This window comes from Solanum verrucosum, unplaced genomic scaffold (genome assembly GCF_900185275.1).
Source record: "Solanum verrucosum unplaced genomic scaffold, falcon-dt-bn FXZP01000238.1, whole genome shotgun sequence".
In the NCBI taxonomy this organism is placed as follows: Eukaryota; Viridiplantae; Streptophyta; class Magnoliopsida; order Solanales; family Solanaceae; genus Solanum; species Solanum verrucosum.
The window spans coordinates 2,770,389-2,784,065 of NW_026020630.1; the positions used below are offsets into that span (position 1 = coordinate 2,770,389).

Below are 13,677 nucleotides of genomic sequence, written 5' to 3' on the forward strand. Positions count from 1 at the left end.
ACCCCTGAAGGAAGTTAAATTTAAGATCAAGATACTTTAGACTATGATAATGAAAATGTTGTAGGTGGCCTATTAATGAATTATGTGAAAGATTTAGGAACCACAACAAGTCCCACCTCATGCCGCTAAACCAGTTAGGGATTTGACCACGAATCTTATTGTTAGAAATATCCAAGACCTGAAGTGTCTTTACATTTCCCAAGAAGTGTGGAAAATCTCTCAATTCACAAGATGATAAGAACACTTTTTCTAGGCTAGGAAAGGTGATATTTATTCCCGGATCACCCGTGATGTTATTTGATGAAATGTCAAGGGTAAAAAGGTTTGTGAGATTCGCAAGTGATTGAGGAAAAGAACCACTGAGTTGATTATTGCTTAAATACAGGTCTTCTAATGCTGGGTTATTTTTGAGCTCATCGGCTAGTCCACTAAATTGATTATTTTGGAGCGACAATGATGTTAGAAAAGGGAGGCTAAACATCCAAGATGGTATGGTACCATTCAGTGAGTTGTATGACAAATCCAGCTCGGTTAGCTTTGGAAACATGCTTGCGTTGCTGGGCAGTGAGCCAGATAGGGAATTACTCGACAAGTCTAAGTATTGAAGATGTATTAAGTTTAAAATTGTAGAAGGAAACGAACCGATGAAACTGTTACTATAAAGATCTAAATAAAGTAGCTCTTGGAGGTTAGAGAAAACATCTGGAAATTCACCTGATAAGGAATTGGACTCAAGAACTAAATGTGTGAGGTGCTTCAATTTAGAGATTGTGGAAGGAATGCGGCCAGTGAAATGATTATCAGATAAAATCAACTTCCTAATTTGTGTAAGATTGCCAATGGAATCAGGAATTGAACCAGAGAATTGACATCCTTGGAGGTACAAGATATTCAAGGAACTCAAGGTGCCAATTGAATCAGGCAGCTCACCGGAGATTCCTGTGTATGAAATATCCAACTCCAACAGAGTATTGCTCGGGTGGATCTTTGGTAAAACTCCTTTGAGAAGAGCATTGAAACCCAATTTGAGACTTTCCAAGTTTGGCAGAAGAAAAAAGCTCTCTGTGAGAACACCTCGCAGATTAGTATATTCAAGATCCACGTACCTTAAGGAGGAAGAAATATTCACAGGTAATGGAGATGAGATGTTGACAAAAGAGAGAGATAGTACCTCCAGATTTGTCAAGTTGTGAAGCATTGCCTCAAATGTTCTCTGATCAAGTTGTAATCCATACTTATACGGAGGAGAAAGTTCAAGTGAAACCAAATTGGAAAGGTATGAGATTTCTGTTGGGATTTTTCCATCAAAGTAAGAATAAGAAAGGTTGAGATGCCTCAAATTCGTCAATCGGCCAATGTTATGTGGGATTGAAGAAGTTGAAAAGTTATTGTAAGCAAGGTTTAGTGTTTGAAGATGATGAAGTTGGAAGAGGCTGCTGTTCGGATGAATAGTTCCTTTTAGCAGACTGCAACTAAGGTCCAACCCAATAACATGACCGTTTAACATGTCACAAGTGACTCCGTCCCAAGTACAACAATCCCTACTCTCATTCCAAGACTTTGTTTTTGGGAAAGAAACTTGCCCTCGGAAATGACAAGAGTACTCGGATGTAATCTCAAAGGGTTGCTTAAACTGAAGCAAAGCAGAAGCTTCAGTGGGAGAGCAAAGATGATGATCAAAGGAAGAAGAAAAGCATTCACTTATTAGCAACACAAAACACAGAAATGAATAAAAGAAAAAGAAACATCCCATCCTTTTTGTTTGTTTGTATTCAGCAAATAACAGGATGGATGTTCTCTTCTTACAAAGAACATCAAAGTGGAAGACCTTTACTTTTCACCAAAAAAATATATAACAAAGACTTTCATATGCTTTTAACTTTCATAAAATGTCACTTTACTTTTGCATATTTTTTTTAGTATTTTGTCTATTTGGTCAAAGATCTAATCCATGACCTAAATTCTTAACTTTTTTCCCAATAATACAATGTTTTTTTATTCTTCTTATTTGACGTGCAATTTATGTTTATGGCATAATACATAAACGTACCCTTTAACTTGGTCTCAGATGATATTTATGTCCTTCAACGTTGATTGTACACAAGTAGACACATAAATCTTTATAAAGCTGAACAAATAGACACATGTGTCCTACCTAGCGTTCCACAACAGGTACCGGTGAAATAATTGAGGTGCAACGTTTAGTATCCAAATGGCATTTCTGCTATAGTAGCATCTACGAGTTCTTCAGTGTTAACCAAGCCACAAAAATAGTTATCAATCTGCATAACAGTTATTCAAAAGAAACATACAATTTTTCTTTATTCTAAATAAGAGATCATGTGTTTTGAATGGATCAACTTCAGTTTCGAACTAAGTTTTGGGAAGTTTACTAACATTGCTTAGATCCTTCCACCACAAACAAGTCTCTGAAAAAGATACATTGATGCTAAAATAAACACATATAGTTAAGTTTCTATCAAGAATCTACAAACAACAAATAGAAAATTAAAAAGCGAAAAAACAGAAACAGAAAAGTTCAATCTTCCATTATGTCCGTCGTCTCTGAGCTCTCTTCTTTGGCCTTATCGTTTTCTTGGGGAAATTCCTTCAAAAAATTCGACAAACCATTTTGGCTTACGATATTTAAACATGAGACTCCACATGACAGTTCCAACAACTAGTCCAAAACTGTAGCCTATGACTACTGATTCCCACGTAAATCCACTTAAGAAATATGACTCATCTTCCTCTTGTTCATCCAATGGTTGAGGAACATGCGATGAATCACTCGTTCCACATTGCTTTGATAAAGGAGGACCACATAAATCAAGGTTGCCACCATACGAGTCATTTTCAAATGTGTAGAATTGTGAACCTTGAGGAATGCGTCCAACGAGATGATTTTGAGAGAGGTTTAAGAACGCCAGGAAGTTCATTGTTGTCAATTCCTGTGGAATCTTTCCAGTGAGCCGATTCCAAGAGATCTAAAGCTTCAAGTGTATTCAATTGCCCCAATTCCATTGGAATATCACCTTTGAGATTGTTATGGGATAAAGTGAGTAGCCTAAGTGAGCTGAGATCCTTGAGTGATTTCGGAATGTCACCTTCAAAATGGTTGCTTGAGAGATCTATGGCTGTATCAATTGTGCTGATTCTTTCTAGATCCATATTGTTTCCTTTGATCACCAACCTCACTGAATCCTCGTACACTTCATTGCTGATTATTTCTATCTCAAATTGTCGGACTTTCTTATATCTAATGAAAACTGGTGTTTTCATATATGTAATGCCACCTCTGTTTGTCCTATTTTTTATCATTGCCTTAAAGTTTCGAAAAACTTCCGCAGGCAGTGAGCCATTGAATGCATTATGAGAGAGATCAAAAATCCGCAACCTGGGAAAGCAAAACTTCTTCCTAGCACTTATAGGTCCATGGAACTTGTTCGACTTTAATATAAGGACTTGCAGCTCTTCAAGAGTTCCAAGCCAAGCTGGAAATGCGTCATTTATCGCGTTGTTCCCCAAGTCAAGAACTTTTAAGCCAACACAGTTGAGCAACGACACTGGGACAGATCCTTCTAATTGATTACTGTTCAAGTCAATGGTCGTCAATGAAGTGCTTTGAGTACATAACAATGGAAGACTCCCACTGAAATTATTCCTTCTCAAATCCAACACCGTTAGCTTAGCCATGCTTCCCAAGCAATTTGGAATCGAGTTATTGAAGTTGTTGCGTGATAAATCCAGTATACTGAGGCTTCTTAGGTTACATATGGATGAAGGTAGCGGACCCTGAAGGAAGTTAAATTTAAGATCAAGAGACTCTAGACTATAATAAAGAAATTGTTCTAGATGGCCTGTCAAAAAATTACGTGAAAGGTTTAGTTGTTCCAAAGAGTCCCACCTCATGCCTCTAAACCAGTTAGGGATTTGACCACGAATCTTATTGTTAGAAAGATCCAAATTTGAAAGATTCTTTACATTTCTCAAGAAGTGTGGAAAATCCTTCAGTTCACAAGATGATAAGAACAAAGATGATAGGCTAGGAAAGGTGATATTTATTCCCACATCGCCAGTAATGTTATTTGATGAAAAGTCAAGCAAGGCTAGGCTAGTGAGATTCACAAGTGATCGAGGAAAAGGACCATTGAGTTGATTATGACTTAAATACAAAGTCACTAATGTTGGGTTTGTTTTGATCTCATCAGCCACTCTACTGAATTGGTTATGATTGAGAAACAAATCACGTAAGGAAGGGAGGCTAAACACCCAAGAGTGTATTGTGCCATTCAGTGAGTTGTGAGACAAATCTAAGTAATCAAGATGTGTCAAGCTAAAAATTGAAGAGGGAAATGGACCAGTGAAGTTGTTATTAGAAAGATCCAAGAAAACTAGCTCTTGGAGGTTAGAGAACACATGGGGAATTGTGCCTCCAAGGGAGTTATCAAAAAGTTCTAAATCTATGAGGTGCTTCAATTTAGAGATTGTGGAAGGAATATGGCCAGTGAAATGATTATTAGATAAAATCAACTCCGTAATTTGTGTTAGGTTGCCAATGGAATCAGGAATTGAACCAGAGAATTGACATCCATAGAGGTACAAGATATTCAAGGAACTCAAGGTGCCAATTGAATCAGGAAGCTCACCAGAGATTCCTGTGTATGAAATATCCAACTCCATTAACAGAGTGTTGCTCCGGTGGGTCTTTGGAAAAACTCCTTTGAGAAGATCATTACCACTCAATTTGAGCGTTTCCAACCTATTTGGCAGAAGGAAAAAGCTCTCTGGGAGAACACCTTGCAGATTAGTATAACCAAGATCCAGGTACCTTAAGGAAGAAGAAATATTGACAGGTAGCGGAGATGAGATGTTGACATAAGAGAGAGAAAGTACCTCTAGATTTGTGAAGTTGTGAAGCATTGTTTCAAATGTTCTCTCATCAAGTTGTAATTCATAACCATAAAAAGTAGGAGAAATATCAAGTGAAACCAAATTGGAAAGGAATGAGATTTCTGTTGGGATTTTCCCACTAAAGAAAGAATTAGAAAGGTTGAGATGCCTCAAATTCCTCAATCGGCCAATGTTATGTGGGATTGAAGAATAATTGAAGTCATTGTAAGCAAGGTTTAGTGTGTGGAGATGATGAAGGTGGAAGAGGCTGCTATTGGGATGAAAAGTGCCAAAAAACTGACTACAACTAAGGTCTAACCCGATAACATGACCGTTTAATAAGTCACAAGTGACTCCATCCCAACTGCAGCAATCCCTACTCTCATTCCAAGACTTTGTTTTTGGGAGAGCAAAGATGATGAACAGAGGATGAAGAAAAGCTTCGACCTAGAAAGACAAAAAAGACAAATGAATAAAAGAAAAAGAGACACTCCATCTTTCTTTTTCGTATCAAGCAAATAACAGAATGTTGTTACAAAATCAATCATCATAATCCATCTATATTTATATATTAGTTAATGAGTAAGTTAGTTCCATCAATATTAATGTTGAAGATTGCACCATGTGTAACACACTAAAAAGATTTTTTCTATGTAACTTCAAACAAATTTCCATGATAGTGATGGATTTACGTGTATCTTCTGCCGTTTTCCATCTTGTTTTCCATGAGACTTCTCAAATAATAAAGAAGGTCAAACTAGGGAGATTCCAATCCAAACACTGATCATTCAATAAAGTAGAAATGTGAACTTGAGACAAATATCTCCTACATGAAATTTTCCTATCCACATATACAGAAAACCAGCTTTGCTGTCTTAAGGACTGACCCATGTGACACATAACAAAAAATGGTACTATCTTATAGTTGTTCACAACAACAAATGGATACTAACTTCCGTTACCGAAAACTAAGAAACCAATTTAAAGGTGTTTGGAATACCTTTATTTAAAAGGCATAATACATAAATGTGCCCTTTAACTTGGCCTCATTTTACGTTTATGTCCTCCAACTTTGGGTATGCACAAATAGACACTTAAACTTGTATAAAGTTGAACAACTAGATACATGAGTCCTACATGGCACAATACACATAGGACACCACGTAAGATAAAAAATGACATGTAGGATGCCATGTAGGACATGTGTGTCTATTTGTTCAACTTTATACAAATTTAAGTGTCTACTTGTGCACACCTAAAGTTGAAGGGCATAAATGTGATTTGAAGCCAAGTTAAAGGGTATATTTATGTATTATGCCTATTTAAAATCAGAGTACGAAAATGATCAAGCACGTAAAAGAAATCCTCAAAATGCAGTTACTGGTGGATCAAAATATTTTAACTAACAATACCTTAAAAGGAGTCCTTATAAATTAAATACTATTTTGAAAAATGAATAAAATTTATTCATCACTTATTTATTCTTTTTATTTCAAAAGATAAAACAATTCGAATGCTTGAATGGCAAATTAATTCTACTCTTGATTCTGTTCATCCGAGTTAAGACCTTGAACTAAATGGTTAGCCCAATCTCTAGAGTATAACAATAATATATGTAGGATGTAATAAGATGGAGAAGAGATGATATTGACTTGGGCCTGCCAGCCCAAATCTTGCTACTTATGCAAATTTTCAGCCCAATCCCTTGATAATGAAGTAAAAAATGACCAAAAAATGGACATTGACACTTTTCAATTGCTAAATGCTAAAACAACACATACAATTATATACAAACAGTTAAAGGAACTGCTTTCAATCTTCCATTAAGTCCGTCGTCTCTGAGCTCTCTTCTTTGGCCTTCTTCTTTTGTGAGGCATGATGCCATCAAAAAATTCCACAAACCATTTTGGCTTACGATATTTAAACATGAGACTCCACATGACAGTTCCAACAATGAGTCCAAAACTGTAGCCTATGACTACTGATTCCCATGTAAATCCACTAAAAAAATAGGACTCATCATCTTCTTCTTCTTCCTCCAATGGTTGAGGAACATGTGATGGATCTCTCGTTCCACATTTCTTTGATAAAGGAGTACCACATAAATCAAGGTTGCCACCATACGAGTCATTTTCAAATGTGTTGAATTGTGAACCTTGAGGAATGCGTCCAACAAGGAGATTTTGAGAGAGGTTTAAGAATGACAGAAAGTTCATTCTTGTGAATTCCTGTGGAATTTTTCCAGTGAGCCGATTCCAAGAGAGATCTAACGCTTCAAGCATATTCAATTTCACCAGTTCCATTGGAATATCTCCTTTAAGATTGTTATGAGATAAATTTAGTAGCCAAAGTGAGTTGAGATCCTTTAGTGTTTTCGGAATGACACCTTCAAAATGGTTGCTTGAGAGATCTATGGTTGTCATAATTGTGGTGATTTTTTCTAGCTGAATTTCCTGGTTTTTGATCACCAACCTCACTGAAACCTCATACATTACATTACTAAATCCGATGTAAGACTGTGGTTGCATATATTCGATCTCACCTTTGTCTCTGTCATCTGTTTTGATCATTCCTTTGAAGTTTTCAAAAACTTCTGCAGGCAGTGAGCCACTGAACTCATTTTGAGAGAGATCAAATATCCGCAACCTGGGAAAGTAAAACTTCTTCCTAGTACTTATAGGTCCATGGAACTTGTTCGACTTTAATATAAGGACCTGCAGCTCTTGAAGAGTTCTGAGCCAAGCTGGAAACGTGTCATTTATAGCGTTGTTCCCCACATCAAGGACTTCTAGACCATCACACTTGAGCAACGACATCGGGACAGTTCCTTCAAAACGATTACCATTCAAGACAATGGTTCTCAATGAATTGCTCTGTGCACAAAACAGTGGAAGACTCCCAGTGAAACTATTTCTTCTCAAGTCTAGCACAGATAGCCCAACCATGCTGCCCAAGCAATGTGGAACCGAGTCACTGAAGTAGTTGTTTGACAAATCCAAAAGGCTAAGGCTGCTCATGTTACAAATGGATGAAGGTAGTGCACCCTCAAGGAAGTTAAATTTAAGATCAAGAGACTCTAGACTATAATAATGAAATTGCTGTAGGTGGCCTGTTAATGAGTTATGTGAAAGGTTTAGGTGCAACAAGGAGTCCCACCTCATGCCGCTAAACCAGTTAGGGATTTGACCACGAATCTTGTTGTTAGAAATATCCAACACCATAAGTGTCTTTACATTTCTCAAGAAGTGTGGAAAATCCTTCAGTCTACAAGATGATAACTGCAAAATTTCTAGGCTAGGTAAAGTGATTTGTATTCCCGCATCAAGGGTGATGTTATTTGATGAAAGGTCAAGGGTAGAAAGGTTTGTGAGATTCACAGGTGATTGAGGAAAAGAACCACTTAACCGGTTATGATGGAGCGACACTGAAGATAACAAAGGTAGGGTAAACACCCAAGATGGTATGGTACCATTCAGTGAGTTGTAAGACAAATCCAGCTCGGCTAGCTTTTGAAGCATGCTTGCATTTCTAGGAAATAGTCCAGATAGGGAATTTCTCGACAAGTCTAAGGTTTCAAGTTGTGTCAAGCTTAAAAGTGGAGAAGGAAACGGACCGATGAAGCTGCAATTAGAAAGACTTAAATAACGTAGTTCACGGAGGTTAGAGAAAAAATTGGGAATTTCACCTCCAAAGGAGTTAGATGAAAGAGCTAAAACTGCGAGGTGCTTCAATTTAGAGATTGTGGAAGGAATATTGCCAGTGAAATGATTATTACCAAAATTCAAATACCTAATTTGTGTAAGATTGCCAATAGAATCAGGAACGCGACCAGAGAATTGACATCCATAGAGATACAAGCGAGTCAGGGAACTCAAGGTGCCAATTGAATCAGGCAGCTCACCGGAGATTCCTGTGTATGAAATATCCAACTCCAACAGAGTGTTGCTCGGGTGGATCTTTGGTAAAACTCCTTTGAGAAGATAGTTATTACTCAAATAGAGTGTTTCCAAGTTTGGCAGAAGGAATAAGCTCTCCGTGAGAACACCTTCCAAATTGGTTACCTTAAGATCGATGTACCGTAAGGAGGAAGACAAATTCATAGGTATCGGAGATGAGACGTTGACACCAAAGAGAGAAAGTACCTCCAGATTTGTCAAGTTCTGAAGCACTACGTTAAATGCTCTCTGATCAAATTGTAATCCGTTCACATAAGAAGGAACAGAAAGATCAAGCGAAACCAAATTGGAAAGGTATGAGATTTCTGATGGGATTTCCCCTTGAAAGTAAGCATCAGAAAGATTGAGATGCTTCAAATTCCTCAACCGGCTAAAGTCATTTGGAATCGTAGAAGGATAAAAGTAGTTCTTAGCAAGGTTTAGTGTCTGCAGATGATGAAGTTGGATGAGGCTGCTGTTGGGATAAATAGTTCCATTAAGCTGACTACAACTAAGATCCAATCCGATAACATGACCGTTTAACATGTCACAAGTGACCCCGTCCCAAGTGCAGCAATCGTTACTCTCATTCCATGAAACTGTTTTTGGGAAAGACGTATCACACGGGGAGAAGTCCAATATATCAAAGGATTGCTTAAACTGAAACAAAGCAGAAGCTTCACTGGGAGAGCAAAGATGATGATCAAAGGATGAAGAAAAACTTAGACTTAGAAATACACAACAGAAAAGTGAATAAATGAAAAGGAGAGGCCACATTTTTTTGCTTTCAGCATATAACAAAATGTTATGTTCTAACAAAATCTATATATATTTTTATAGATATTTGAACTCCTGTTTTAAGTCAACTTTGTCCAACTCTCCATCAACATATCTTCTTCTGTTTATCCACAATAATTGAGAAAATATAATAAATGAACATTAATGACATTAGTTGTCTGTTGTGCTGTTTTCAAACTTGTTAGGTACATTCTATAAATTTCAACTAGCCTTTTCACATCAATTTTCTGCCTAGTTGTAGTAAAAAAAACTTAATGGGGCCAAAGTTGATACTTGTCCCCTATTATATTGACAAGTTGATGTTATTGGGCACAGCCATGTAACAACTTGATGTTATTCTATTCCAATATGTAATAATCTGACATCAAATAGTTTTTAAAAAAATCATTTAATATGAATTTCGTACAGAAGATTAACAATAAACTAATTGGAACAACTGGTTTGCTCCTTATTCTTTAGGTTTAATTTGTCATCTTAACAAAAGTGTTTTGCAAGTGAACAGTGTAATAACAACATCAACGTACCTAATGTAATCCCACAAGTGGAGTCTGGGGAGGGTGATGTGTACGCAGCTTTTACCTTTACATTAAGAAAGTAGAGAGCTTGTTTGCGTATACAAATTGACGTAACATAAGGTGTAGCAAATGGAGTGATCAAACGTTGGCAACACGATTCGGTATTTTTCTTTTCAACTACCAATATGAAACTTTGTTTGCTCATTAACAGAACAAAATGCAGAAAGAGGTGATTTCCCCCTAAAACAACACATATAAGTTGCTATCAAAACATATACATACAACAAACAGAAATAGAAAAGTTCATAGAAAACAAACTCAAATAAATACTAAAGCATAGTATTCATGGGATAATTCCAACATTACTCATTATACAAAGACAACTGGCTCTTTCAATCTTCAATTAAATCCACCATCTTAGCCTTCTCTTCTTTGACCTTCTCATTTTCTTGGGGAAAATGCCTTCAAAAAATTCGACAAACCATTTTGGCTTACGATATTTAAACATGAGACTCCACATGACAGTTCCAACAACGAGTCCAAAACTGTAGCCTATGACTACTGATTCCCATGTAAATCCACTAAAAAAATATGACTCATCATCTTCTTCTTCTTCCTCCAATTGTTGAGGAACATGCGATGGATCACTCGTTCCACATTTCTTTGATAAAGGAGGACCGCATAAATCAAGGTTGCCACCATACGAGTCATTTTCAAATGTGTTGAATTGTGAACCTTGAGGAATGCGTCCAACAAGGAGATTTTGAGAGAGGTTTAAGAATGACAGAAAGTTCATTCTTGTGAATTCCTGTGGAATCTTTCCAGTGAGCCGATTCCAAGAGAGATCTAACGCTTCAAGCATATTCAATTGCCCCAATTCCATTGGAATAGTACCAATGAGATTGTTATGGGATAAATTAAGTAGCCAAAGTGAGCTGAGATCCTTTAGTGTTTTTGGAATGACACCTTCAAAATGATTGCTTGAGAGATCTATGGTTGTCATAATTGTGCTGATTCTTTCTAGCTCAATATCGTGCCCTTTGATTACCAAACTCACTGAATCCTCATATATTGAATCTGTATACAAATATTGACTCATATATTTGATCTCACCTTCCTTTCTGTCATCTAATTTGATCATCGCTTTGAAGTTTCGAAAAACTTCTGCAGGCAGTGAGCCACTGAACTCATTTTGAGAGAGATCAAATATCCGCAACCTGGGAAAGTAAAACTTCTTCCTAGTACTTATAGGTCCATGGAACTTGTTCGACTTTAATATAAGGACCTGCAACTCTTGAAGAGTTCCGAGCCAAGCTGGAAACGTGTCATTTATAACATTGTTCCCCACATCAAGGACTTCTAGACCATCACACTTGAGCAACGACACCGGGACAGTTCCTTCAAAACGATTACCATTCAAGACAATGGTTCTCAATAAAAAGCTCTGCGCACATAATGAGGGAAGACTCCCTGTGAAATCGTTCCTTCTTAAGTCCAGCACTGTTAGATTAGCCATGTTTCCCAAGCAACTTGGAATCGAATTACTGAAGTTGTTGCGTGATAAATCTAGAAATTCAAGCCTGCTCATGTTACAAATGGATGAAGGTAGTGGACCCTGAAGGGAGTTAAATTTAAGATCAAGATACTCTAGACTATGGTAATGAAATTGTGGTAGGTGGCCTGTTAATGAATTATGTGAAAGATTTAGGAACTCCAACGAGTCCCACCTCATGCCACTAAACCAGTTAGGGATTGGACCACGAATCTTATTCTTAGACACATCCAAGACCGAAAGTGTCTTTACATTTCTCAAGAAATATGGAAAATCCTTCAGTTCACAACATGATAACTGCAGAACTTGTAGGCGAGGAAAGGTGATATTTGTTCCTGCATCACCGGTGATGTTGTTTGTTGAAAGGTCAAGGGTAGAAAGGTTTGTGAGATTCGCAAGTGATTGGTGTAAAGAACCACTGAGTTGATTATTGCTTAAATACAGGTATTCTAATGTTGGGTTTGTTTTGATCTCATGGGGTAGTCCACTAAATTGATTATTATGGAGCCACAATGAAGATGCTAAAGGGAGGTTAAACACCCAAGACGGTATGGTACCATTCAGTGAGTTGTTATTTAATTCCAGTCGGGTTAGCTTTTGAAGAATGTTCGCATTATTAGGCAGTGGGCCAGATAGGGAATTACTCGTCAAGGCTAAGCTTTCAAGATGTGTCAAGTTTGAAATTGTAGAAGGAAATGAACCGATGAGGCTGTTATCATAAAGATGTAAATAACGCAGCTCTTGGAGGTTAGAGAAAACGTCTGGAATTTCACCTGAAAAGGAGTTAGATGAATGTTCCAAATGTGTGAGGTGCTTCAATTTAGAGATTGTTGAAGGAATATGGCCAGTGAAATGATTATAAGATAATATCAACTCCGTAATTTGTGTTAGGTTGCCTATGGAATCAGGAATGGAACCCGAGAATTGACATTGTTCGAGGTTCAAGATATTCAAGGAACTGAAGGTGCCAATTGAATCAGGAATGGAACCAGAGATGCCTGTGGATGAAATATCTAACTCCAACAGAGTACTGTTGATCTTTGGTAAAACTCCTTTGAGAAGATAGTTATAACTCAAATAGAGCGTTTCCAAGTTTGGCAGAAGGAATAAGCTCTCCGTGAGAACACCTTCCAAATTGGTTGCCTTAAGATTGACATACCTTAAGGAGGAAGACATATTCGTAGGTATGGGAGATGAGATGTTGACATAAAAGAGAGAAAGTAGCTCCAGATTTGTCAAGTTGTGAAGCATTGTTTCAAATGTTCTCTCATCAAGTTGTAATTCATTACCAGAAAGATCAAGTGAAACCAAATTGGAAAGGTATGAGATTTCTGTTGGGATTTTTCCACTAAAGTGAGACCATGAAAGGTTGAGATGCCTCAAATTCGTCAATTGGCCAATGTTATGTGGGATTGAAGAAGAAGTATCGAAGTAATTGTTAGCAAGGTTTAGTGTTTGGAGATGATGAAGTTGGAAGAGGGTGCTATTGGGATGAATACTTCCACTAAGCAGACTACAACTAAGGTCTAACCCGATAACATGACCGTTTAATAAGTCACAAGTGACTCCATCCCACCTGCAGCAATCCCTACTCTCGTTCCAAGACATTGTTCTTGGGAAATGAATAGGACATAGGGAATCAGTGTCGGATGTAATCTCAAAGTGTTGCTTAAACTGAAGCAAAGCAGAAGATTCAGTGGGAGAGCAAAGATGATGATCAAAGGAAGAAGAAAAACTTCGACTTATTAGCAACACAAAACAGAGAAATGAATAAAAGAAAAAGAAACGTCCCATCTTTCTTTTTCGTATTCAGCCAAAAACAGGATGGATGTTCTCTTCTTACAAATCAATCATCAGTATATATATATATATATATATATATATATATATTTATTGATGTTGAAGATTGCACCATGTGTAACACACTGCAGAAAAAAATAATATTATATATATTGATGTTGAAGAAAAAAAATCTGCAAAGCCA

The 13,677-nt window shown here is 37.1% G+C and overlaps 2 protein-coding genes across 2 annotated transcripts in view; both read right to left on the bottom strand.

Annotated features, from left to right (window-relative positions):
* The window catches only part of LOC125811895 (receptor-like protein 7), a 108,426-nt gene extending 98,821 nt beyond the window's left edge, over nucleotides 1–9,605 (bottom strand). The window contains exon 1 of the mRNA XM_049491443.1: nucleotides 7,608–9,605. Coding sequence (XP_049347400.1) covers nucleotides 7,608–9,605 — 1,998 coding nt within the window. The remainder of the gene's footprint in view (nucleotides 1–7,607) is intronic.
* Nucleotides 9,606–10,544: 939 nt separating this feature from the next.
* Nucleotides 10,545–13,301, bottom strand: LOC125811896 (receptor-like protein 7). The gene has a single exon (XM_049491445.1). The coding sequence runs from the start codon at nucleotides 13,299–13,301 to the stop codon at nucleotides 10,545–10,547; it is 2,757 nt and encodes a 918-aa protein (XP_049347402.1).
* Between the last annotated feature and the right edge of the window lie 376 nt (nucleotides 13,302–13,677).